Here is a 26,970-nt window from a genome sequence, read left to right on the forward strand (position 1 = left end):
GGGGAGTGTGACAGGGAGCCGCGTGGGGACGGCACACCTCCACCAGCGCGCAGGCCTCCCTGCATCCACTGCCCCAGTGGTCCAGTGCCAGTCCCCACCGGCGCGGTCCACACACTCACCGTGCAGTGCATGCCTCTGCGTGCTCGCAGGAAAGATGCCCGTGCGTCAACACTCTGACTGTCTCCACTTTAACAAATCTCACCTTCAACTGTATCAAATTCACGACAAGAAGTGCCTAAGCATTGGGTTCAAATTAGCTTTTCCCACCAGCAGGAAGCAGGCTCCTTGGCCCTTGTGCACAATAAGCCTGGACATCTGTGCCAGGAAGGAAGGAAGTCTCCCAGGGGAAGTGCAGAGGGCACCTAGGGAAGGGCGTCAGGAACGTACCAGAGCCACTTTGGAGGGGCTCCCACTGGGCAGAGGACACAGTGTGAGCATCAGGAAGAGTTGGGGGGGGCTGCGCAGCAGACGACTGGCAGGGGGAACGAGGGGCGTGAGGGAAGCGGACAGTCTGGCTGGCATGTGGGTTACGTGCGCACTTGCTACTCTCAAGATGCCCGCACTCCCTGCTGACAAACCCACCTCAATCTGCAGACGCCGCCCTGATCACAGACCAAAGGAGAAAACCATCCCAGGGTCGTGGGAACAGATGCAGAGATGACATCTGACAAAATTCAGCGCTCACTGATGAGAAATAATAGAACAAAGGAACTCCCTTCACCTGATGAAGGACACCTACGAAACCACAGCGGAGATCAGACCCAGTGAGAAGGAGCTGATGCTTTCCTGGGAAAGGCCGGCAAGGAGGTGAGAGCGTCTGCTCTCACCACTCCCGCTCTGGGCTTTGCCAGCGCGAAAGGGCAAGATAAGGAAAGGAACACGCAGAGAGGGGAAAGATCCTCAATCCTGCTTTCTTTGCAGACATGGTTCTCTCTGTAGAAAACCCCATGAGACCTCCAAAAAAAGCTCTTGAAACTAATAAATGAGTTTAGCAAGGCTGCAGAATATAGGCTCAAATACTCAACTGTGTTCCTAGATACCTGCAATAAACGACAAAAGTTTTTAGATTTAAGTACCAAGTACAATGCCACAAAAAAAAAAATTGGAATTCTTGAGGGTCAACCTAAACCACACACCAGCACTGGGATGCGGGGAGCCACCCCCAGGGCAGAGAGAGAACAAAGGGGCCCCGGTAAATGAAGGGACGCGCGCCTCCCCTCCCTCGACGGAGACGCCCGCTGCCAGGCGCTGCTGCCCCCCACGCGGGCAGCCAGCTCAGGGCCACCCAACCAAAGCCCCGGCAGGAGCATGTGCAGGCGCCAACAAAGGGAGAGGACCGGACAGGACCACCGAACGATTCTGCAAACAACAGAGCCGAAGAGCTCGCTCGCACGCACGCTCTGACTTCGAGACTCGCTGCGCAGCCTCACCGGTCAGGCCCGCATGGCGCCAGCACCGGGGCGGACGCAGCTGAGTGGGAGAGCGGGGTCGAGCAAGGGGCCCACCCAGGCGGAACCGCCCGATCCCTGGCGCACAGCTCGCACACAGCCAGCTCGGCGGGCCTCACACAGTCTTCTTCAGAAACGGTGTGGGGTCAACCAGATGTCGACACGCAAAGACATGAACTCGTGCCCACCACGCCATAGAAAACGGCACTCTCAACGAACGCATCACCGACCAAAACGGAAAACACGAACCACACCACTTCCTAAAGAAAACACAGGAGAAAACTTCTGTGACCTTGGGCTGAACAAAGTTGTCAAATATGATGTCAAAAGCTTGATCCATAAAGGAAAAATTTTTTGAAAAAAAACAGACACAAAATTTGAATAGCATGAAAGATAAAGAACAAAACAATTGCAAATTTGTATCTGACCAAAAACACATACAGACCATTCTGCCGCAATAAAACAAATGACACAATGGAAAAGATGGGTGAGAGAGGGGAACAGCATCCCCAAAGAAGACACGCAGGCGGCCAGCAAGCACGTGTGGCCCTGCCCGCCGCCACTGGCCTGCGGAGCCGCGGCATCAGACCCCGATGGCCACGGCAGGGTGACACCGGAGAGCTGGCCAGAGCGCAGGGAGGGCGAGGAGCCGCACAGCCACCGCGGAAAGCGGGGGCGGCTTCCCGAGGAGCTGGGCACACACTTAACTGAACCGCCCAGCAAGCTGTCCCCTGGGTTTTTACCCAAATGAAATAAAGGCCTTTGTTCATGTGAGCAACTCCACGTGGACATTCACTGCAACTTCATCCCTAAGTGGCGAAAGCTGGAAGCAATCCAGCTGGCCCCCCGAGGTGCCCAGACACGCGGAGCCCCACTCCGCGAGGCAGACCAGGCTGCGGGCAAGCGCAGCGCCGCGGCGCCTCTGCAGCGCTGGCGCCCACGGCAGGCGGCCGGGGTGAACGGCAGTGGCTGAAGGGCCCTGTCGACACCTCGTCCTGGAAAAGGCAGAACCACAGAGGGGCAGACGGAGGTTGCAGGCAGGCAAGGCCTGGCCACAAGGAGGCCGGGGGGTGGGGGGAGCTCCGGGGGCCAGCGGAACCGTCAAAACTCACGGAATGACAGACCAAAAAGAGTACATTCTATGGAGTTAAATAAGTGCAAGAGAACAAATGAATGAATACTGTTAGTGACGTGTCATAACCCACTAGTGAAAGACTCCACATGTAAGTATGTAAGTTGAGAAGCAAGCCTGTCATTACAGTAAAACGCCAACCAACAAATGTGAGAGGAATAATGGAGTTAGAAAATCCATTTTGTACCCTCTAAGGTGAATAACAGTCTAGCGAGGCTCATCAATAGATGCTAAAATTAGTGGTCAAAAGTTTAGTAGATACTAGATGTCTATACATGGTCTCAAAGTATCTTCTCCAAATTACTTATCGTTCACCCAAAGGAAAACAAGGAGCTTCCACTGGAGGAGCCTCGCAGCCCCGTAAGAGGACGAGTTGGCGTCATGGCTTCCGCTACGGCGCCACGCTGGGCAGAGCGTCCCTTCCGCGATGTCCCTCTCCAAACGCAGGGCCCACGTCAGACACCAGGAAACATCCAACAAGCTCACGTCAAAGGACGTGCTGTAAGGAACTGGCCTGGACGCCCCCGAAGTGGGAAGGAGGGCCCTGAAGGCGGAGGGGCCGGCCCAGATGAAAGAGGGCCAGAGGCCCACGACCGCAGGAGAGATTACAGAGGGCCCGTCCGGGCAGGCGGCAGAGGGCCGGCTGCATCGCCGCCCACTCTCCTGGTCTGAGCGCCGTGCACTGGGGAGGCCAGGGAAGCGCTGGCCTGGGACGTGCTCACGTGTTTAGGGGTGAAAGGGCGTGACTGGACGTCTGCAACTTCGTCTCGGGCGGCTCGGGGGGAAAGATGTGGGCGCACACATGAGAGAGAGAATGAAAGTGATGCAAATGGGGCAAAAAGTTAGCCATTGGCAAATTTGGGAAAGGGACATAAGGGGACCTCTTTGTGCTATTACGGCAACTTTCACATAAGTTTGGAATTTTATCAAAATTAAAAATAAAAGTAGTATTACAATAACCATGTATGGTGTACCAGGTGAGTACCAGACTTATCGGGCTGATCCCTTTGTAAGTTACAGAACTGTCTAATAGCTTTGTTATGCACCTGAAACTAATATAATGTGTCAACTATAATTGAAAAGTTAAAAATTTATTTTTTTAAAAATTAAAAATATAAAATTGTTAAACACTATCACCACCAGATGAACCTGCTCTCAGACCCAGCACAGTCTAGTCAAAGCTACAGGAACTGGACCTATACTTTTAGGTCCTGGGCCCTATTAATGGAGCACTGGGCGATTTAATTTCCAAAACCTTAACAACGCTCCGTTTGCATTCACGAACACCCCACAGGAGCCTGAGGCCCTGACGACCTCAGAGGCCTCAGTGCCCCTTGCAGCTACGGGGAACGTGGAGTTACCGTCTGCCTGAAGCCTTCTTCTCCTGCTTCTGTTCTGAACTGTTCTCAGAAACACAGAGAGGAGACACAGAGAGAACCCACACGGAACACAGCACAGGCGGCGCCCGGGCGCACAGGGGACGGGGCCACGAGGCTCAGAGGACATGCACACTACAGCTATGACGGCAGCACAGGTCAACACAAGACAGCGCGTTGCTCTGGGCCGCCGTTCACTCATGCAACCTAACCTCATAGGTCCGTAGGCAGGACGAGGTCTTTTTAAAAATCAGGAATGGGCTCCGGAAAAAATGCTGAGAGCAAATAGTAACTGAAGGATAAAATACCTGGATGAAGGGAAAGCTTGGGATGAGGCTACATTTGAGAACCATTGACAAGTACCTGAAATGGTTGCTGCTGGGATGAAAAAGCAGCAGAAACATTTGGCGGAAGCTGGGTTGCTATAGCAACGGGAGTACCAGTCTGCCCATCCTTTCCTGTCACAACCTTTACCTGAGAGGAAATATTTTGAGAAAAAAAGGCAACATGATTTTTAAGACTGCTCAAAATTTTGTTAGAATTTTACTGCTGACAGCTCACTGATGCTTGGTGTTTAAAAATGGAATGTTTTTGCATCAACTCCTGCAAAGAGACAATAGACTCATTTATGGCAGATCTGTATCCTAACAAACTGACTACCTGCAAACCGTGGGGGCTCTAATTAAGGTGACAGGGGCCACGCCCTCAGGTTGCACGGCTTGCACTGGGCGGGGGGGGGGGGGGGCTGGCCTCTTGGTGACAAGGCCGCCCCCCCAGGCAGTCTGCACAGCGCCTCTCCCTCGTCTGCACCGCGAGGCCAGCGTGGAGGGCGTCTATTTCAGTAGGAAGTTACAAAAAGGGACTGACTTGTCTTCATGAGCACAGACAAGGGGACTGAGCCTACAGACAACACCAGGGCACAAACATAAAAAGAACCAAATTTCACTATTTCGAGGTGAAATCCTCAAAATAATCATGTGACCTTTTGGAAAATAAAAATGGTCCATCCTGGAAAGGGTGTTAAAAAAAAACAAAAACACAAAATGGCAAAGCCACACAGATACGTCCATAAATATCAATGAAGACGGCTGAGCAAAGAAACCAGTTTTTGTTCACCAAAGGCCGATTTCTTTGCAGGAGAAGAGTGACAAAGATATCGCTTATTTCAGCCATCTCCTAAAACAAAATCAGCTGCACCGACACAGTGCACACTACAGGACACAGAGGCACACGCACAGGGCACGACAGCCCACGTCTCTCTCGCCCCGCCGGGGTCGGCGTCTTGTCGGGATGTGCACAGAGTGGGCGGTGATCACAATTGTATCGAGAAATCTCAATTCAGGCATTTTTTAAGCACCCCAAAATTTCACTACTTAAAAAAGATCCCATCTTAAATACCACTCATAGGTATTTGTAAAAGTGTGTGCTTAAAATAGGACCTCAAATATATGACTACATCTAAAAATTGTTTTTTGCCACTAACTGTATTTTAATTATGAAGACACCATATCAACGTTTATGTTGACATATTTAAACCCCTTGTTTAAAACCCACGTTCGTGGAGCTGCAACGGGTAGGCCTCCCTCAGTAAAACATGCAAACTGGGGAACCAGGCCAATGGCATGCGCCCCCCGCAGGCCGGGGCAGGCGGCAGCCCGCGGCCGCCTCTCCATCGGGGCGGAGCCCTTGCCCTCCAGGAAGGCGCCCGGGCTGGCACTGGCCCCCACGGCTGCAGCAGTCCCCTCCCCCCCGGGAGAAAGCAGCAAACCCACCTTCCCGGGCGTGAGGGGCACTCGGGCCCGCCGGCCCGCCTGGCTCCCAGCGCCCAGGCTCGCCCTGCGCGCGCGGCCCTCCGAGCATCACACTGCTGCTTCTCACCTCATCGTTGATCACCTCAGACTTTTCCTCCTCTTCCTCCTCCTCCTCCTCCTCCTCCTCCAGGTCCAGGTCGTTCTGCCTCAGGTAAGCTTGCAATGGCGCGTAGTGCTTCTTCTTGAAAGCCAGGAAATCCATCATGTTCCCTTGCAGGTGTTGCAGGAAGAAGAGCTCGATCAGGCACTCCCTGAAGGCCTCCCGCAGCGCCTCCATCTCCCGGCGGTGAGAGTCCAGGCACTGCTTCCGCATCTGGGCCAGCTCCGGGGAGGCTGGCGGGATCTCCTCCAGCTTCTTGGGCGCCTTCCTGCTCCCCGTGCACGAGAGGGGCAGGCTGGAGAGGCCAGGGGGCACCACAGTCCGGGAGGGGCTGCTGGGGGGCGGCGGGGACGCCATCCCGAAGGCTGCGGCGCCCCCCACCCCGACCCCGGGCAGCAGAGGTCGGGTCAGCGGCGGCCCCTGCAGCCCCTGCTGCTGCTGCTGGACCAGCTGCCCCTGGATGATGCTGCTGATCTGGGGCGGCAGGTTGGCCGTGGTGATGTGGCTGGGGCTGGCCAGGGGCGGCAAGCCGGCCCCGCCCGAGGCGGCGGGGCTCTGGGGTCCCAGGTGATGCACGGTCCCGCCGGGCTGAGCGTGGGGCTGGGACAGCCTCCGTTCCCGCGCTGTGAGGGGAGGCCCCGAGTGCTGCAGCGACACGGGCGCCCCCTGGGCCACCTGGGCCAGGCCCGGGCCCTCCTGGAACACGAAGTGCCCACCCGCGGACGGGCTCAAGCTGATCTGCCTCACCAGGACGCTGGCGTCCACGAAGCCCCCGGTCGGGCTGCTGCTGCAGAGGCCCAGGCCGGGCCCGGGGGTGCCCGCCCGAACGCTCTGCAGGCCCGGCCCCGGCCCGGGGCTGGGCTGCGTGGGGCTCTGGGTCTGCACCTGCTGGGACAGCGGCGAGGTGACCTGGATGTAGGATGGCGATCCGTGCTCAAAGCGCCTGGGCTGGGCGCTAAACTGGAAGCCCGGAGAGGTGGGGCTGGGGAGCGGCAGCGGGGCCAGTGTGAGCGGGGGGTTCCCTGCCACCACTGGCCCCACATTCTGCAGGGTGAGGTTCACGTTCGGCCCGGCCGCGGGGCTCCTGCTCATGAGCTGCTGAACCTGGTACCCGGGGGACTGAGGTGCCGACGGGCTGGCCGAGGGCGCGAAGGGTGCGGCAGGGGACGGGGGTGGGTTTGGGTGGGCCTGCTGCTCTTCTTCGCTGCCGGCGAAGGCCCGCGACCTCTGCAGCTGGTGCTGGACATTCGGAGGGCCGCTGCCGTGGTGCATTATCGCCCCCCTTTTTTATCCAACTTAATGTTCTCCTGAAAAATCAAAGTTAAAACCAAGTTACTTAAAGGCAAACACAACCACCTGATCACCCCTTCGTATGAGCACCGCTCGGCAGCACTGGGGCAGCGTGGCGGTCTGCCCCCCAGCAGCTGGTGCGAAGGACAGCCTCCTTAATCCATGGCCTGCTGCGGGCACGGCACCGCAGGGGTCTCCTTCAGCACAGGGCGGGGCGGGGCCCCTGGGCTCTGCTGTGCCCAGGGCCAGAGGCGGGGGAGGCGGACCAGCACCTGGAAGGTAACAAGCATCATGGCTCAAGGCCAAGCAGGGCGTGACCTCGGCCTGGCACTCGTGACCGCTGTGTGTCTTCCGGATGCTTCCCCGGCGCAGAGGCCCTCCTGTGCTCCCGCACGCAGGTGGCTGTCGCCTGCCACCCCGTGCGCAGGGACGGGTGAGACGCACGACCCCCCTCACCAGAACTGCCGCCACGCCCTCGCCAGACAGTCCCCGTGGACGCCTGAGCCGCTTCACGGCCACGCTGTTAACCGAGTGCAGACACAGGGCTGGGGAGGCCACACCCGATGCCCCTCAGGAGGGCCCGGCCTGTCTTAGGAGCAGGGGAGGGGGCCGCCAACGAGGGAAATCTCCCGAGGGAAGGAAGTGGCCAGAGAGGCCACCGTGTCCTGGAACTCTGGGAACCCGCGAGCTGCGGCCAAGGGGCGCTCGGCCCCGACCTGCTCAGCGCAAAGGTCCAGAGAAGGCGGGAGGGGCGGCAGGGACCACCAAGGCAGCTCAGCCTTCAGGACAGGAGACGGGAGAGGACGGGGCAGCGGGAGGCCGACTCACAGCTGCAGAGGGACCATGGTCCCAGGTTAGATGTGGCCGGGGCCTAGGTGTCCACTGGAAAACAGGACAACCACAGCCCTTCAGGCCATCTGTCCCCCTGTGCTGGGTCACGGGTCCAAAAATGTCCCCTCACCATTTAAAATCCTCAGTGTCAGTGGACACACTAGCTTCCTACCTATGGTGCTGCTAAACCACCTCCCCTGAAGCAGAAACGCCACCTTCTGTTCAAGGCACCGCTGCTTCTCAGAGACAATGCACAAGCGGGAAAATCCTCCACCAGGAGTCACAAACTTAGAAAGGTGACAGACGCATGTATGAGAGTGATCTCACAGTCACGAGTGATCCCGGCGACACACAGGTACATGCGGATGGCCCCACAGTCCTGGGTCCCTGGTGCAATAAACATCTGCATGAAGTCAAAAGCTACGGATGATGGTCACACAAGTAAAGGCTGAGAACATGTAAAACTGGGCGTGTACCGTACGCCGCAGACAAGGCAGTTTTGCTCTGACGGCTGTCTCTGAAGACAGTCTCAAGATCGTGGGCAAGCGGCAGCAAACGTGTCGAAAGCCAAGACCACAGCAAGGAACCGCCTCAGCACCATCGGGCGCCCACGGCCGCCACTGCCCTCCGAGCCGAGGGCCCGGGCACTGGGACGCACTTGGGTGGGCACGGTGTGTGGGCGCTGTCAGCTACAACCCTGCTTTCAGTACACGCTCTCGGTCCCGACTTTTCCAGCCAGGGCTCCGGGGGAGAACAGTGGGGGAGTGGGACACAACAGCAGCCTAACACGCAGCAACGTTTAGGGCTGGCCCTTACAGTGCGTCGCCCCCAGGGTATCAAAAGCAGAGGAAACTCTCGCAGGTAGGAATTCGGGGGCAGGGTAAGAACTTCGTGGGAAACATGTTACGACAACTGACTGACACACTGAGAAACTTCTAAGTTCTTCCCACAAATCGCTCACCAAACAAATGGCATTTGTTTAAGCTAAATTTCAAGTTTTATACTAAACGTAAAGAAACCAAAACAGAAAAATATAAAGAACACAAAAAAACACTTACTAAAGCTCTGACGGGAACTCCACGTCCTAAACTTAGTAGCTCTATGGCTACACAGCCCTGCACGTGTCTAAAAACTTAAAGTTGTATCCAAAAAGAAGGAATTGAAGACACATAATTTAAAAATGTTTAAAACTCAAAGTTATCAATATCAAAACCCAAGGAAGAAAACTTGAAGGGACTGTAACAGAGAGCTCTTACCAGGAGTGTGAAAAGCATGCACAGAAATTGACAGAAAAGTGAATTAAGAGCAAAAGACAAAAACACCTCCTTGACCAGCTCAGAGGAAAGCGCCCAAGCTCACCGTGCGTAACAGCCGTGCAGACTGAAGTAACTGTCTCCTGGACCCGCACCACCGCACGAGACCCCGCTACGCCGCCAGCCGGGGCCCAGGGCCTGCCGCGCGCCCCACAGGGCGGCTCCTTGGCCGTCGACTCAGGAACCCTACCTGTGGAAATCTCTCCTAAAGACATTCACCTGCCTATTTTTTTTTTAAACTATGTGTAGGAATAGTCACTGGAGAACAATACAGCAAAAGTAACGAGTGTAACCAGACACACCCAAAGTCCGGGATCTCGACGGAGCTCCGGGGTGAAGAGGGGAGACACTTCAGACGGGTCAGTAAGTACAAGGAGCAGGACACCAACCGCACCACACAGCCGCTGCTCTGCTGAAATCGTCACCTCAAACCATCCACGGGGACGGCCACACACGGGGCACGCGATCGACACGTCCACACGAGGAGGCCCCCACAAGGCCGCAGTGCAGAGCCGGGCTCCAGTGCGGCGCCACGGGCCGCTGACACGACATTCTGGAACACACGCAGCCCTGGGCCGGAGACCGGACGGAGCCCGTGGGCCGCGGGCAGGGGCGCTGACCTGAGAGGCAGGAGGGAACCTGGGGGAGGAACCGCTTCCAGATCTGATCTGGGATGCGGGTCACAAGACTGTGATCGTCCAAATTCCCAGAACCACACACAAGAGCGTGACCTCCGCTCCACGGGCATCGCTCCTCCCCTCGCTACGGAAGAGCTTCCTGCCCTGCGCGGGCTGTAGTCAAGTTAGGGAAGCGCCGCTGCTCCGCGGAGCGCGTTTCCCAGACACAGGGCCTCCCCCGCGGGGGCAGCCCCGCCTCCAGGTCCATCAGAAAACGCCAGACCGGAGCCACCGAGGGCGGCCCTGTCCAGGAGGAGGCCGAGGGCAGGGCGCTGAGTGACGGTCCCCACTGCCCTGGATGGCACGAACCCGGCTCAGCCCCTGCGCCTGCTCTGAGGGCAACGTCAGCAAAGGGCGCCCACGTCTGGGTGCTGGGAAAACCACGCTCAGAAAGCAGCACCTCCGGGGCTCTGCGCCCAGTCAGGACCACGAGTGGGGTCGGAGGCGCCGGGGCCTTGCCGAGGCTCCTCCCGCCGCCCTGCCCTCTCTGCCCCGGCTTCTCCCTTTCCTGCCCTTCACCAAGCAGGGAGCTCAGCTCTATCCCAAAGCAGCTCCCGCTTCCCTCCCTGCGCCCACTCGTCCCCCCAAAGATCTGGCCTCTGGTGGGTCTTAGGTGCTTTGGGCGGTCAGCTCCGCCGATAACGACCGCCAGGCTGGATGGAGAGTGAGAGGCCAAGGGAGGCGCAAGGGCTTGGCTAACGCGCACGCACACTCAGGGCAGCGGGGCGCACGGCCGCGACGGGAGTGGATGAGGACCGAGGGTGCCTCGGGTGCCCGGTGAGTCTTCAAGGGGAAATCGCAGGAGACAATTTGGCAGGAAGTGTATCTCTCAAGCCTCACAGCACATTCACCTGTTCTGACCAGCGACCTGACTCTCTGAAATGCTACACCAAGGAAGGTGGCGTGTCCCACAACAAACATCAATGGTCTGATACATCTATGCAAAAAAATGTAATACTTAACGTGTGATACAGTCCATTTTGCCTTTCCTGCTGCCTGTCTGTGCTTTCCAAATCTGTCCTTAATTGGCGAGTGCCATAGCGTAGTGCTGGTCACCAAACACTCCTGGTTCCCCTGCCAGAAGCCGCGCAGGCGGGCATTTCCCTGCCCTGCAGACGCCACGCGCGCACAGCTTGCCTTGGCGACGAGGTGCCACGCGGACTCTCTCCTGGTCTGGTAGCACAGTAAGTTCTCACTGAACACTGTCGATCACTTCTGTCACTGGAAGCCAAACGACACAGAACGAAAGCAACTTTGCCGTAGGCTGGCTGACGTTCACATGAGCGAAGTCCTTACGGTGTCTCGCCAACCTTTAAGGAAGGCGCGCTGTTGGGAGGCTCCGCTGTAGAGGCAGCGCAGGGGTGAGGCCCGGGTGAGCACGGCAGCAAGCCAGCTGCAGGGGCCTCCCGGTGGGCACAGCGCCCTCTTGCTGGAAGCCACTGCCACAGCGCCTGGGGCGCACCTGTTCCCTGGGACGGACCTGGCTGACAGGCAGATGAGGAAAACGATTCGTCCCAGAGACCCCACAGCCTCCACTCCAGCCCAGCCCACAAGCCCCACAGTTCTGTCCCTGAGAAACAAGAGCCCTGCCTACACCTCTGTCCTGGCCTCGCCACCGCTGCTCACCCAGGGGGCCTTGCGAGTGGGCGGTGGGGTCGGACTCACCACAGTCAGCAGATCAGAGAGGAAAATGCCTCCCAAGGAGGCCGCTTTGAGTTTCTGACTACTGTGGAGATTTTTAACATAAAGTTGTTTACAAGCATTACTAAATTCGTAATAGCTTTCTGTGATGCTAGAGAGTTAAAATCAAAATTTTATTAGCTCAGTCCATTTAGAAAAATAAAAGTCAGATCCGCTCCCTGAACCTCACCCACCCCATTCACAAAAAAGTAATTTGGGGGGGGAATGAAACCATAAAAATATTTTGCAATCTATAAAAATATCCTTATACTCTTGGGGTGAAGAATTTCCTAAACATGGAAATTCCAGAAACCTAGAAACAATATTAACTTTAAAAAATAATAGTTAACAGAATTTACTAAAATGTTTTAAGAAAAATATTATAATAAAAAAGTCAGAGACTGATAAAAAAACACTTGAAGCACATAAAGGCCAATGGTTACCCATCCTTAATGCACCAAGAATTCTCACAAATCAAAACTCAGACCACACAAGGAAGGAGGACATAATTCTGACAATCAATTCTGCAAAAAATACAAATGGAAAACATCACAATGCTCCACCTCGTTAATAAAGAAGTAGGAAATAAAGGGAGGCGACTGCACGTGTCGCAGGCCAGCGGACGCCGCACAGCCAGCACGCGAGGGGCCGCCCCACAGCGGGGAGCGAAGCGACCGCGGCCTCCAGGGTGCAGCCTGGCGCCCCCCCCCGCAGTCTGTGTGCGCCACCGAGGGCCCCGCCCCGCCCTAGGGGTCTGTTCAAGAAAGCGTCCGAGTGTCCATCGACGGACGTTATAATATTATTTATAACATAAAAACTGCAAGCACTGCGAACGCCCCCTACGGGGACTCGAACAAAGTCTGGCATGGCCACTCCTCGCAGGCAGCCAGGAGAAAATGAGGAAATCCGCAGGTCCTGAAAGCACATGTCTTGAGAGAAGATGAACATGCGTACAGCAGGCACACATACAAGCACCTGCGCACAGGCCCGCATGCAGACACAGCCTACCCCTGCCTGCCTCTGCAGACACTAAGGGGAACGCCCTCGGCCAAGCAGGCCGCGCGGTGTCCGGGGAGGACGTCTGTGCTCACCAGTGGACCACCAGCACCGCGCCTGGCCCACCAGACACACGCAGTGAGCGCGTGGGGAGTCAGCAAGGGAGGGCGGGACCACCAGCGTGTGAGTGCCCCCGACCAAAGACAGGGAGCGCGGGCTCAGGGGACCAAGGATGCCACCCGGGCGGACCCTGGGGAGAGACGCTCAGCCTCACAGAGCTGAGTCCTCCCCTGAAGGGCCCCCAAGCGCTGCCCCCTGCACCCTGACCCCTCCCTCACCTCCCCCTGGGCCCCCAAACGCCGAGGCCTGCTGGGGCCTCTCCACCTGCCCGGGCCTGTCCCCTGCAAGAGCCAATTTCCCTCCCCGACCTCACAGCACCGGAGGCCCGCCCGCCCCTCAGGCTCCTCGAGGGACAGCGGCCTCTGGGGGCCCAGGTCCCGACCAGATCCGCCCGCTCCCGCAGGAAGCTGTGCAGAGGCGACTTCCCCAGCCGGCACTCCCGAGCGCTCTCTCCAGCAGCACCCCCTGAGGCGCAGTTTTGCCCCAAGAAGGGCGAGCAGCCACGCAGGAAGCAAAGCCGCTCGTGCCAGACGGGGAGGGCGACGGGGCTGTGGCCGCAGGAGGGGAGAAGCTGGCGAGCAGGAGGGCGGGTGCTGGGGGCTTCGGGCAGTCTCTGGGGAGGGCACCTCGGAAAGGAGAGCTCAGGGGGAGTCAGGCCCACGGAGTGTAGGGACCCGGAGCTCCGGGCAGAGCCAGCGTGTCCGCTCCGGAGGCGAGGCGGGACCGGAGCTCCCTGACGTTGCTCCCGAGAGATGGGACAGAGCGGCCCGCGACAGGGGCACACGAGCCTTTCCGGCTCCGGAGCGAAAGGGAGCTGCGACCCAGGACGGGAGCTGCAGCGTCTGCACGCGGAGGAGTCCTCGGGGAGAAACTGGACTGAAGGTTTGGGGAGGGCGCGCAAGGGCGGGCCCGGCGCTGGAGGCTGAGTAACCAATGGTCCCGGCCCAACTAACAGCCGCTGTCGGACCGCGGGGGTCCCCGGCAAATGAGCCCCGCCTCCTGTCACCCCCCAGACCCCCTCGTCTCCCACAAACCGGTCCCTGGTGCCGACAAGGCTGGGGTCGCTGCTGTGCAGGTTCAACAGCACACGACCTTGCCGGCGACAGCTTTTTAGAAGCCTGTAAAATTACGTGGCACGACTGCAATTACTACCAAAAATTTGCCTGGATACAAGTGGCCACAAGGAAATTCACTGTGCTGGTCTTTGGGGGTAGAGAATGACTTCCAGGTGTTTTTAAATAATTCCATTCACTTCACTTTTTATTGCTTTGAGACGGAGAAACACCGATTTGTGGGTTCCCCTTATCGGCGCGCTCGCTGGCGGCTTCCTGACTGTGCCCCGACCAAGGCCACCTTACTTTTTCTTTTATTTTTTCTCTAGAGCTTTGAAACATAGGTTTCGGTTTTGTCCAACCGTTCAGAGAGCACGTTTATTGCGTGGGTTCCCCCCGAAGGTTGCCAAGGCCGTTTCGTCTGCGCCCCTAACACCTCCGCAGAAAGTGCCGTGGAGAGCCGAGCTCCGCTCTCTCGCCAGGGTCGGCAGGCTTCGCGGCCCGCGGGGCTGTTTCCGCGACCGACCAGGGCACCGCCGGGCAGAGCCGGGCGGAAGGCTCGGCCGCTGGCGGGGAGCGGGGAGCGGGGAGCGGGGGCGGGGCGGGGGCCGGGGCCGCGCCGCAGGTGTCCCGCGTTGACAGGTGTCAAAGCTCTCTGCACCTGTTTCCGCGCCGGAGGCGGCGGGCCGCCCCGCGCGAAGCGCCCGCGCCGGCGGCCTCCCGCCGCCCGGCTGAAGCGCTCGGGCGCCGGAACCCGAGAGCCGGATCGAAATAAAGCGCCGGACAGGCAGCTGACTTCAGTCTCGCCGCGCGAAGGCTCCGCAAAGCACCCCGCGGACCGCACGGCCCGGCCCGGCCCGCGCTCCCGGCCCGGCGGCCGCGTCGCCGCGCCGCGCCCACCCGTCACCGCGACGCACGCCCCGAGGGGCTCCACGGAGACCGCGGGTCGCACGCCCCCGCCCGCCACCCCGAGCCGGGCCCGCGCACAGGCCCGCCCACAGACGCGCCGGCCGCGGCCTGCTCTCGGCGCGACGCCCGGGGAAGGCGGCCGCGGCGGGCCCCTCGGCGCTGGGCCCCAGCGCAGGCCCTCCGGAAGACCCCCGCCCGCGCCCCGCGCCGCCACCTACCCGGGGCCTGGGTCGCGCTCCCGCCACGGCGGGCTGTGGTCGGGAGCCGGGAGCCGGCGGCTGAGGCGGAGGCGGCGCCGCTCCGCTCGGCTCGGCGCGTCCGGGACCGCGGGCGGAAAAAGCGGCGGCGCGCCTGCTACGGCGAGCCGGAAGGGACGCGCGCCCGCGCCGCAGCTGCGCGGTGGCGGCCGGCGTGACGTCAGCGAGTGGGCGGTGCCGAGACGGCCGGGCGCGCTAGAGAGGCCCCGCGAGGACGCGGACCGACGGGCCGGCGGCGGACCGGGGCGCCGGGCGGGCGGGGCAGAGCCCAGCAGTCCAGTCGAGATCGGAGGGAGACAGCGCGCTCCGCCGAGGGTGTGCGGTCGGTGGGGTGAGCATCCCGAGGCAGGAGGAGGAAGGGGGACGGAGTAAGGGAGTCACCGCTCAAAGCCACTGGGCTTCGCAACAACTGGTGGTGAGAAAGGGGGCGCCCACCTGCGAAAGAGGGATGCGAGAGAGACCTCGACCTCGCTCCGCTTGCACAAGTGAGCTCGACCGGATCGCAGGCCCGCGTGCACGTGCTGAAACTAGGAAACGCAGAGGTCAAGCCTCACCACCTCGGTTCCTTAGAAGTTACACCAAGAGCGTAAGTAACAAGAAATGGATACATTGAACATCATCAAAATTAAAAACTTGTGTGCTTCCACTCAACACCATTGAGAAACGACAACCCACAGAAGGAGAAAGTATTTGCAAATCATGTACCGGATAAGGCACTTGTATCCAGAATGAAGAATTTACAACTCAGTAAAATAGACAAATTATTTTTAACGGGCAAAGAACTTGCAGAGATGCCTCTTTAAAAATGTCTAATAAGGACATGAAAAGATGTTCAACATCCTCAGGATCCAGGGAAATGCAAACAGAACCACAATGAGATACCACGTCATCCACTGGGTTGGCTAGAATCAAAAGGTCAGACAATAACAAGTGTGGGCAAGGACATGTGGAGAAGCCGGGCCCTCCCACACTGCTGGGGGGTGTGGGAGATGACGCTGTTGGGCAGTTCCTCACAATGTTAGAGTTAACAGGAATTCCACTCCTAAGTGTATACCCAAGAGAATTAAAAACATGAACACAACAATCTTAGCAGCATTATTCATAATGGACAAGAAATGGAAGTAACCCCAATATCCATCAACTGATGAATTAAGGAAATGTGGCATATCCATATATTTAGCCAAGAAAAGGGGGTGAAATGTCAACATGCTGAACATAGACAAACTCTGAAACATGCTCTGTGAAAGAAGCCAGAGAGGCTACATATCGTATGATTCTAATGTACAGAATGGGCAAATCTAGAGTTGGAAAGATGAGTGGCTACATTTCTGAGGATTGGGAAGAGAGGATGGGGTCTACCATTTATTAAAAAAGAAAGAAATGCAGGCTAAAGCAATCAACTCCTCAGCAAAATCCAGGTACAAATGCCCTGATACTAAACATGCTGAAAAATTTTAGAAGAAAACTTGCTATGAAAGGGAGACAAAGGGGCAGTAGGAAGGGGATGAAATTCTTGGACAACGAAAGGGAGTGATTTCACGTCTGTGAGGGCTGACGCCGCAGTGGAGGCGTTGAAGGTTAAGGAAAAAGGGGAGGGGGGAGTGGCGGGGGGCACTGAGGGCGTTGGCGTCAGACAGGAGGGGGCTTCTGCTGCAACATCAGGCAGCAGGAGAGGAGAGTGCGCAGGCGTGGAGCAGGATTCGGGATGCCTGGAGTTCCACGCCATGGCTTCTATTTGCTCCTGAAGGGGAATCACGGTCCACCTGCGGAGAAGGCGGGGGGACGGGGGGGGGGGGCACCAGTGCGGAGAGAGGACGTGATTTGAAATAGGGAGAATGCACAAGCTGGGGAAGTCTTTCGAAGGTATCTCCCCAGCCCCACTGTGCTTGTGTGCACACACGCAGATGTGCACATGCTGTATCACATGCATGCACCATCACGTGCATCCTCTGTACCTGTGCACGCTTTACATGTGTACACACATGGGTATGCCCACATCACATGCGTGCATGCACACATATACCTGTGCACACACCATCTCCCCACCTGAAATCCTCTCGTAGCTTCTTCAACAGACTTGCCGATGACCCACCCACCCAATCCCCTCTTTGCTAACAGGTCACTTTGTTCTGGGTCGGCACTGGGCACCGCTTCATAAAAAGCATTTTCCAGCCTCCCCTGCAGCTCGACATGATGATGCCCCTGGCCAGCGAGGGAAGGAAGCTGCCGGCGGGTCTCCCGGGAGAGCTCACTAAGGGACACACTCAACGGTGTATCCCCTCCTGCCTGGGCCATGGGCCGCAGCGGGTGGGTGGGGCCAGGATGAAGGCCAGGAGCTGAAGAGCCAGCTGGGCAGAGATGGCCCCCTCCAGCCCGGGGACCACTGTGCTGGCCCCGCGGCCCCGCCCTTGTCTGCGCCGCCCCGAGGGCCTGGAGACAAGGGCTGGGAAGAGCCCCGGCCACACACGGCGCGCTGGGCCCAACCCCCGAGCCGCGGGGAGGCGTCCCATCCACACCCCCTGGGTCACCTGCCCCAACACCGCACACACGGTGCTCCTTTCAGCTCTCGGGGAAAGGACAAAGACCCGGGACAGGCAGACGGAGCGACTAAGCAAAGTCTGTATTCATTTAATAAGAAAATCATCTCTTTAAAAAAAATAGTGTCTTCACACCACGAATATGTGTAAAGAGTTCATGCTGGGCTGCAACACCCATGGCACGACGTGGGTCTCAAGGTCCTGAGGTTTCAAGGCCACACCTTGGCCCCCCTCTCGGCGAGCGGTGTGGCCGGCAGCAGCTCCTGCACAGGCATCTCCACGGGGGTCCCGCCTCAGTCGCTGTCTCCGTCCCCTTCACTGCCTTCCTGGGGGCTGGGGACCTGCAGAGCCAGAGCAGAGAGACGGCTGTGAGGGGGTGGGCTGTGCGGGCGTGGGCGCCCCCCTTGTGAAGGGGGGCTGTCCACGGCCCCCGAGCCGCCCTCCAACCTGCCCCTTCGGGAGCGACGCCGGCATTGGTGCTCTGCCTGCCTCGTCTTCCTCACAACTGACTCAAGAACCTGAACAGCAGGAGCTGGGGCAAGGGGGGGCTCTTCACAGGGCTCCTCCAAATCCCCAGAGGATGCTGTGACCTCAGGGCACACACAGCTGGGCTCCCCCAAACTGGACGGCGCAGGCCCCTCAGCAGTGTGAAGGCAGCAAGTGGCCTGTGGCCTGTCAGTGAGACCCGCGCAGCAGGCGCAGGCTCCACCTGGCCTCGCGGCGGCGCCAAGAGAAACGAGTAACCACCAACACTCAACGAGTGGGGAGTTCGTGTCGGAGTCTGGAACACCAGTTTCTCCTGGAGAAACGTAAGCGCTCCAACATGGCCGCCGCTGGCAGTCACCCCTGCGGGCGAGCAGGAGCGCCTGTCTGCCACGCTCTCCTGCGGTTCCCGTGGGCGCCCCGGCCTCGGCCGACGTCCATCAGCTCGCCTGCCTGCTCCGCCGGCGCACCTACCTGCACGGGCAGGGGCTACAGCTCCGGGTGTGGAGGACGACAGAGTCTACCCTGACACCTCGACCACGGGAAGGTATCCCGAGTGCCAGGTTGGCGTGTCACCCTCCAAGCACCCACCGCGCCAGCACCAGTGACAGCGCTAACTGACCGGCACTGTCGGCCCAAGGACGTCCTACCGTCACCTCCACATCACACGTGGAAACGCCGCAGAGGGGGGCCCCCGCCCTGGGGCAGTAAGTGTGGACTGAGCACTAGGCAGTGGGGTCACCAGGCACTGAGCCTGCCACCCCAGCCTGCTCCTCCCCTGCTGTGTGACCTGGGGGAGCAGGGCGCCTCTCTGTGCCTCGGCTTGCTCGTGTGCGGGATGCGCGCCGTGACACCAGCACAGAGCGGGTCAGCAGCTCAGCCACAGGCAACAGACAGGGACGAGAATGAGCCCAGCTCCTGGGAGGGGTCCCGTGGCCGCAGCCCCCAGCCCCACCTTGGCACAGGGGCTGGATGCCGCATGGGCAGTGGCGCTGAAGTCGTGCGCGGGCAGGGTGCTCAGCCACTGGGCCATGGACCTCTCCTGGCGCTCGGTGCTGATGATCGTGGGGTAGATGTGCTGCTCCTTGAAGGCCGCGGCCGCTGCCGCCTCCCGCGCCCAGTCCAGCGGCTCGTGCAGCCCGTCGCGGCCGAAGCGCCGGTTGTACGTCTCGAAGTGCACGCGCTCCAGGACGAGGCCGAGTCCTGGCGCCTTGGGCACATCCATCTTGGCCTCGCCCCAGCTGCGCTCCAGCGCGTCCTCGGGTGCGTAGCCCTTGACGATGGCCACCACCAGGCCCACCATCTTCCGGATCTGGTGTGTCATGAAACTCTGCCCCTTCACCTTGATGACCGCGAACTCCATGCCGTCCCGCTCGAAGGGCTCCTCGCAGAACATGTCCAGGACGTAGCGCTGGGCACTGGGCTCCCGGGGCCCCTTCTGCGAGGTGAAGTTGTGGAAGTTGTGGGTGCCCCTGTAGCAGGCCAGCAACCGGTTCACCTGCTGCAGCGTCTCGGGGCTGAGCCGGTACATCTCGTCCTGCACGTCGTGGTCCTTGTGTGCGAAGGCAAACGTGGGCAGCATGTAGACGTAGGTCCTGGCGTCGCACCTGTTCTTGGAGTTAAAGCCTCCCGTGACACGCTTCAGTCCTGGGGGACGAGGACAAAGGCTTCAGGCGCGCCCGGGGCCTGGTGCCTCGGCCCACGCGGGGACAGGTCCTGGCAGCGCGCCCCACACTCCACACCTGAGGGGATGCAACCTGTGTCTACCAGACCCACGGCTGGCGAGGGGCCAGGCTCGCCCTGTGCCGACCCTGCCCGAGGGCCAGGGCTCTGCTGGGGGGACCGCCCGCAGCGCGGACAGCAGCGTGACCCCCGCTGGAGCCCACAGGAGCACTCACTCTGCAGGTGGGGCCGCGGAGGCAGCACTGTGTGGAACAGCAAAGGAAAAAAAGCAAAAAAGGCAGAACAGCCTAAAAAGCCCAGAACATTCACAGCATGACCAGAGAGGCAGCCCTTGAAGGCCAGGGTGCAGGTCTGAGGCGCGGCCCCCGGAGGCGCCCAGGGCCCTTCGCACACGAGGGCCCAGCGGGGGCTCCACACGGGTCTGACTATTAGTGAAAAACAGAAGACGGGACATGAAGTGGCCGCGCAGGGGGTCCGTCTGTGAGACACACAGAAACGTGAGCACGTGGCTGCCACGGCGTAGAAACCTCCTGGAAGAACAGCCACGAGGGTCAGTGGGGGCCATTTCCAGGAGCTGGGGACCAGGAAGCACTGTCCCTGGACACTGTCACGCGGGTTTCCCACGCAGGGACATGCAGTCAGGGCTGCGGACAGAGGTGCTCTGGGTGATGCGGGCTGAGCCTCACAGCAGCAGGGCCCTGACCCTCCGGTTCCCCGGGGGCGGGCGGGGACCCGCGCCCCTCTGCCGTGGCCCACCTGCTGGAGGCACGCCCCCGCCCACCCTCAAGGCAGCGCGACCCTGGCAGTGGCTGCCCTGTGCTCCCTGTTCTAGTGTCTCCAGTGTCATGTTGGATTTAGGGGTAATTTTAGTGTTATTTTTGTCCTGTGTTAAAAATTACATCCCATCTACTCTGAGCATCGTAAGTGTGCTGTGTGCATGCAAACTTTGCGGCACGCAACCCAGCCACTCGGCAAAGGCTGGACGTGCTGGCAGCCACGTCACCCAGCCACTCACGGGCGGATGGCTGCCTGTGCTGCCCCAGAAGTGGTGGTCGCTCCTGAAACATTTGCATGTGGGACGGGCATGGTTTTAGCCAAACAGGGGAGTTATCTGTGGAGGACACCAAAGTATCTGCCGTGGAAATGAAAGGAGAGAGGCATCCGATGGGACTTAACAGGATTGACTCTCAGAGAACATCCCCATGGGGCAGAAAAAGACCGCGGGACAAAAACACTGCATTATACTAGATATCAACAGTGAGCAAAGTAGCCAAGAAGCAGGGTTACTGACTTTGCATTAGGAATCTTACAACCTACACCCAAATGTTCACAGCAGCTTCCCAGAAGCAGCCAGACAAAAAGGAGGACCTACTATATGATTCTGTTTATATAAAACTGTAAAAATACAAACTAACCTCGTGCGAAAAGCAGATAGGGGCAGCGGGTGAGAAAAGGCGACAGAGGTTTGCTCGCTCAGCCGGGGTGGCCTCGCCGGTGGGCGCGCGCACCGGCTCCTAACCTGTGCACTTCACATGTGGCTTATCTTATGGGAATTCTACTTAAACTTTAAAAAGCACCTTTAAAAATTTTAAGTGGCTGCTTAAAAAAAATAGTAACAATGTAGCGTGGAGTCTGTAACACACAAATATAAAACACTGGTCCACAACAGCACCACACTGAGGGCAGAGGTGCGGCTATACCATTGTAGTTTTTAGACTCTACACAAAGTGGTATCATTTTGCTTGAAGATGGTGGTAAAGTAGAGGTGGGTGCTTGAACCAGGGACTGGCAAACAGTGGCCAAACCACAGCCATTTTTGTTCAGTCCGTGAGCTGGGACTGAAATTGGGGGTTAAAAAGAAATAGAGTAATATACAATAGACACCATAAGCTAAGTGGCCACAAAGCCCAAAATATTTTACTACCTGGCCCTCTACAAGTTTGCCAACCCTTGCTTTATATCCCAAAGTAATCACTGAAAATCCACAGCAAGTTACAGCTAACAAGGCAACCAGGTTGCTAATAAATCGAACTACAAAAAATCAATTAATTTAAGCAGAAAAAGGGGGACAAAGAACAGATGGGACAAAGAGAGACAGATGGCAGCCATGCCAATACCACACTAAACGTAAATGTCACATTAAAAAGGCAGAAAGCCAGCTAGATTTTTTTTTTACAACGAGACCAAAGAAGTCCTATTCCCCAGGCCTGTTGGAAGAGGAAATAACTGCCCGTGTTTTAACGTCACCAAAGCTGGACTCTCACATCCAGTCTGGAACGGGGCATGGCTTTGGCCAAACCGGGGAGTGACCTGGCACGTGTGGCCCCAAGGTGCTCCGGCCTCGGGACGTTCCCGGTCCGCCCGCTCGGAGGGAGGCGGGAGACCGCTCTCGGCCCCCAGCCCGCTGCTAGGCACCCGGCCCCCCGCCCGAGCCCCACCCCCGAGACGCCCGGTGAGAGAAGGAGTCCGAGGCCCTGCAGCCCCTGCTCCAGGTCTTACCCAGTATCCGGATGTGAGCCGGAAGGTGGCTGTTGATCTTTTCTAAAATGTCGTCAATCAGCCACACCTTCAGGGACACCACCTGCCCAGCTGCGGAAACACCCTGCAAAGGAAGCACAGGGTGGGGGGCCCACTGAGGCCTGCATGTCCAGTGCCACGAGGCCTTTTGCACAGAAGGAGTGCACAGAGCTCACACCTTCTCCCCGGAGCAGTTCCGCTGTTAGAAATGCATCTGAAGGGAATAACCAGGTCCAAGGACAACGCTCTATGGACCGAGGGCACGAGCGCAGCCTAACATACAGCATGGCCACTCACACGCCCAGCAAAACACACACTAGGGAACAACCGTGTGATCATGCAGATGGGAGGTCAAGTCCCACCTCAGATGTGACTTTCAGCAACTTGGGAAAATAAAACTGCCACCCAGGTGACACAAGTGTGAGGCAGAAGGGGGGACCTGTGGGCCCTTGAAACCAGACGATGTGCAGGTCCCAGGACCCAACCTGCAAAGAGCCCCGTCCGTGAGGCGGGCGCCCCTGACCTGGGGCGGGAGGCGCACTTCAGCCAGCGCCCCCGAGGACCAGGCTGAGCGCGCAGCACCTCCTGCTTCCGCGAGGCCTTCGGTCTCCGGCCCTGCCGTCCAGCCGGCCCGCACCCGGACCCAGCCCCGGCGACCCTCCGCTCTCCTGGGCGGGGCCCTTGCCTATGCCAGGCCCACACCTGGGAACGTGATGGCTGCACGCTGGCCGGTGACCGAGCCCAGAACAGACGTGTGAGGCAGTGGGACTCGATCTCATGACTCCGCATGGACGGTGCGGGGCCACAGCCACTGCGGCGCCTGAGCCCACGAGAGGCAGCTCGGGGGCGAGGGGCCGCCGGTGGGGCAGACCCTGCGCAGAGTCAGCAGTCATGCTCAGAGTGGAACACACGCCCCGGTGACCTTTGAAACAGGGGTGTTATGAAAGCCAATTTCACCTGTTTCCTTTTCCCTTTCGACTGCGGCAAGTAGGAATTTGTGAGGCAGCACAGCTTGTCTTCACGGCCACACAGCCCTGCGCGTGCCACCGAGCCTGAGACAGATGACCTACGGCAGGAGGTGGCGTGGCCACCACGCCCCCCGCAGCGGTGACAGAGGACAGAGAGGACGCAGCCCTGCCGGCGGTGAGCGCCCAGACCCAGCCGCCGCAGCGTGACAGCTCCTGCTCGCCTCAGCCACACCAGCAGCAGCTTCGTTCCATTGAGACGCGTTTCATCTGCGCATCTGTCACTTGTAGCCACGGGTGCTGACAACAGGGACGCCGAGGGGGGGCGAGGGCCTACCTTGTCTGTGCGGGCACACCGCTGGAAGGACATCTTCCTCATGTCCTCGCCATGGTTCTCAGGGATACAGCCCGAGCGGACCAGGGCAGACACCAGGTCGTCTTCGATGGTCTTAAATTGGGAGGACCCGACATTCCTCTGAGGAAAAGAGAAGAAAACATGGTTTTTCACTTGGTCGCCATCCACAAGGGCCTGGGCTGCTCCCAGCAGGGGCAGGCACGCTGTCCCGGTCGACGAGTGGTCGTGAACTTGGTTTCAGGAGGGCAACAGATGCTTTTTAAAAAATAAAATAGGACACAAAGTAACTTACTATTACTACCGTTCATAGTAAAAGTTGTAACATCTTTTTCTAAACTTCCCTTCACTTAGATACTCAGTCCCTAGAGTGAATTTCTCATGGCGAGTCAGGCTTAGAGACTTGCCCCAATCAAGCTGGCGGGCTGGGGAGCGAGGATTCCAAAAGGGGCCTGCTGCCCACAGCCTGTCGCCAAGACACGTCTGAAGGCTGCCGACAGCTGACTCCTCTGACGCTTGGGCACTGCCCTGGGTCTCAGCTCACAGCCCCAGGAAGCCCAGCGCACCTCCCTGCTCCCGAAGGCCAGTGCTGCGACCACCCCATTCCAAAGACGAGGAACCTGAGGCATGGAGAGCTCCAATCACATGCCAAGGTATGAGGCTGGTCGGCGGCAGGGCTGGGCCTTTCAACAGCGGGGGAGACAGGTGCAAGCCCCCGCGCCGGCCAAAGCGCTTGGATTAGAACCTCTGTCCTGCTTGTCGGGGCCGCACGACACGGTGGAGGAGATTTTCTGCCCTTCCCCGAGGCAGCCTCGCTCGAGGCCCACCCGGAACCACAGCGCGGTCCCGGCCCGGAGCCGCTCACCTGCATGCCGTGGTAGCCTTTCCCGGAATAGGCCAGGAGCATCACGATCTTGCGCTTGGGCAGCTTCTTGGGCGGCTCCCCGTCCGCGCCGCTCTTGAGCTTTTTCGCCGGCTGCTCGGTGTCCTCCCAGGCCCTGCCTCCGCCCTGCCAGCCGCTCCGGGCCTTCCTGTCCTGCTCCTGCCCGGTCCCCACGGGTGCCGGGGCCTCCGCCTTCCCGGCCATGGGGGGCCAACTGGAAAGACACAGGGGCGCTGTGAGCGAGACGGCGGGGTCCCCGCACCGGCGGGTCTCGGCGCCCCTGACAGCAGGTGGGGCAGACGCGGGCATTACCCGAGGAGGCGCCGTCCCAGGAGCGGCGTCCACGCCCCGCAGGCTCTCCGCAAGGCCCCGGCCGCCGCCCGCAGGCTGGCGAGCCCCATGCACGGCCCGGGTGAGGGACGCGCGCGCGACTCCTGACCTCCCCGAGGCCCTGCGCCGCCCGCGGCGAGCCTCCGACGTCCGCTGACCCCAGGCTGACCTCTGGCCTCCCCAGTCCACCCTTGTCCTCCAGCCCCGCCCGCCGGCTTCCCCTCGGAAATCGGGGAAACCTGGCCACCCCCGCCCCGCGGGGACCAGAGTGGCGCGTCCCCACCCGGCCCCACTCACGGCGCCGCAGACTGAACCCCAGCCGGACCACGTGAGCGAAGGCGGAAGTGCAGCGCGAGGCCGGACGGCGGCCGGGACGGACAAAAGTCCTCCGGGGCGGGGCTTTCGGGTCGGGACGAGGCGGGGGCGGGGCTTGGCGGCCGCGGAGACCTGGGCGTGGTTTAAGGCGTGCTGGGGCGGGGCTTCCCCGCCACCGACTCCGGGAGGCTGTGAATGCGGCTGCGCACGACTCCTTGGAGCGAACCAGTCGTCTGAAAGGCGACAGTTACTGGGCTCTGCTCGGGTTCCGCGTGTTAACGCGTGCGTCTCTAGGGAGACGGGTAATGACAACACGGATCAGTCACGGAGTACTGCGTTAAAAGGAAAAAAATGCCACGTGAAAGGCGAATCAGTAGCACTGACCCCGCCCCCCCCCCCGCCCCGCCGCGCCGCAACACGGACAAATGTGATGCCCCGTGAAAGAGGTTAGATGCAAAGGCCACGTGGTGTGTGATGCCAAGGTGTGAAGTGTCTAGAGCCGGCAAATCAGGGGCCGACGCGGCTCCTCTAGCTCGCAAGTCAGGCCAGGTGGAAAGAGCTCGCGTGCCAAACGGCCCCCGCCCCGCCCGTCCCTTCCTGCGGAAGGGAAGGAAGAGCTGCCTTCCCGGTTCCAGGGGGTGAGGACAGCCGAGGTCTCCTGCGACCTGACCTGGCGAGCCCCAGGGGCCGAGCAGCACTAGGAAGCATCCAGCCACGCTTACACAGAGCCGCCGCCTGCCCCCGCTTCAACCCTCCGATCTACGGAGGGTAGACTGAGGCCTGCAGTGGGGACGGGTACCCAGGGGGACGCGGTTGGAGGCAGGGTGGGTGCCCAAGCCCGGGAGCCCTCATGGGCCGGGACAGCTATGAATGTGCAAAGAGGACTTCGAGATTGTCCTGCATGGTCACTGCACCCGCAGGCCAGCACTCCTGGGCCCACTTGTCACAGCCAGGCGACCGCACAGGGACGTCACAGCAGCTTCATTCGTAATTGCTGAAACTTGGAAGCACCACGGTGTCCCTCAGTGGGCGCATGGAAAGCCAGTGGTTGGACTGTGGGACCCTACCCAGCGTTATTAACCCTCAAACAGACGAACAAAAGCTATCAAGCCATGAAGAAATGGGGAATATTACTTAGTGAAAGAAGCCAATCTGAAAAGGCTACCTACTGCAGGATTTCAGCTGTACGACCTTCTAGAAAAAGTACAACTATGGAGACAGTAAAATGCAGGCTGGGGGAGGGGGACGAACAGGCCGAGCACAGGGCTCTTCAGGGCACTGACACTGCTCTGTAGGACCCATAACGACAGGCGCAGGGCGTCACGCATTTGCTCAAGCCCCCAGCGTGTGCGTGGCAGCCCTGGGTGGCAGCGGTTGTCGGTGTTGCTCACCAAACGCGACAGCTGTACCCCAGCCAAGCGCCGTGTAAATGGAGGGTGCACGGAAGGACGGGGAAGAGGGAGTGTGTGGGAGCTGGACTGGCCGCCCAACTTTTCTGTAATAATAAGGGTTTGTTAACTAAGCAACAGCAAAGGGCCATGCTTGTTTCTGCGCGCTGTGAGCATGGCATTGCAACACAGCAGGAGCGCCCCCTCCAGGAGCTGAGGGCGGCACTGGCCGCAGCCTCCGCGGGCGCGGCCCCTCCTCTCAGGCAAGTGCGGCTCTTGAGGAAGCCAGCCCGGCAGGGCCCCGCCCTCGCTTCCTCAGCTGCTACCGGTCCCTGAACTTTCGTTGCACATTGCGGTTAGCCTTTTTGGTAATTTAATGAGTTATTTTTAACTTACAAAAACATGTAGTTGAAAAAAATGCAAACCCTGCAACTCGACGCGAGCGATGCCACCCAATTCAGAAATGGCCAAAGGACTCGAATAGACATTTCTCCGACAACTTAGATTTCGAAATGGCCATCGAGC

The 26,970-nt window shown here is 59.4% G+C and overlaps 2 protein-coding genes across 3 annotated transcripts in view; both read right to left on the bottom strand.

Moving 5' to 3' along the window:
- Window positions 1-15,078, bottom strand: part of EP400 (E1A binding protein p400) — a 72,449-nt gene extending 57,371 nt beyond the window's left edge. The window contains exons 1-2 of the mRNA XM_054594285.1: window positions 14,954-15,078; window positions 5,835-7,174 (exon numbers count right to left, since the gene is read on the bottom strand). Coding sequence (XP_054450260.1) covers window positions 5,835-7,139 — 1,305 coding nt within the window. The 5' untranslated portion in view covers window positions 7,140-7,174; window positions 14,954-15,078. The remainder of the gene's footprint in view (window positions 1-5,834; window positions 7,175-14,953) is intronic.
- A 2,524-nt stretch (window positions 15,079-17,602) lies between these two features.
- Window positions 17,603-25,089, bottom strand: PUS1 (pseudouridine synthase 1). Of its 2 annotated transcripts, none has more exons than XM_054594337.1 (6): window positions 25,040-25,089; window positions 24,395-24,626; window positions 23,515-23,652; window positions 22,195-22,297; window positions 18,968-19,659; window positions 17,603-17,870 (listed from the first exon to the last, which is right to left on the bottom strand). In XM_054594337.1, exons 2-6 carry the CDS (start codon window positions 24,614-24,616, stop codon window positions 17,823-17,825), a joined length of 1,203 nt encoding a protein of 400 aa, XP_054450312.1. In that variant the 5' UTR covers window positions 24,617-24,626; window positions 25,040-25,089; the 3' UTR covers window positions 17,603-17,822. The 2 variants fall into 2 exon arrangements, with proteins under 2 accessions (XP_054450312.1, XP_054450311.1); XM_054594336.1 differs by lacking the exon at window positions 25,040-25,089 and adding an exon at window positions 24,725-24,881.
- Window positions 25,090-26,970: the final 1,881 nt, after the last annotated feature.

This window comes from Pteronotus mesoamericanus, unplaced genomic scaffold, assembly GCF_021234165.1.
Source record: "Pteronotus mesoamericanus isolate MK-2021 breed Mesoamerican mustached bat unplaced genomic scaffold, CSHL_Meso_final scaffold_507, whole genome shotgun sequence".
NCBI lineage: Eukaryota > Metazoa > Chordata > Mammalia > Chiroptera > Mormoopidae > Pteronotus > Pteronotus mesoamericanus.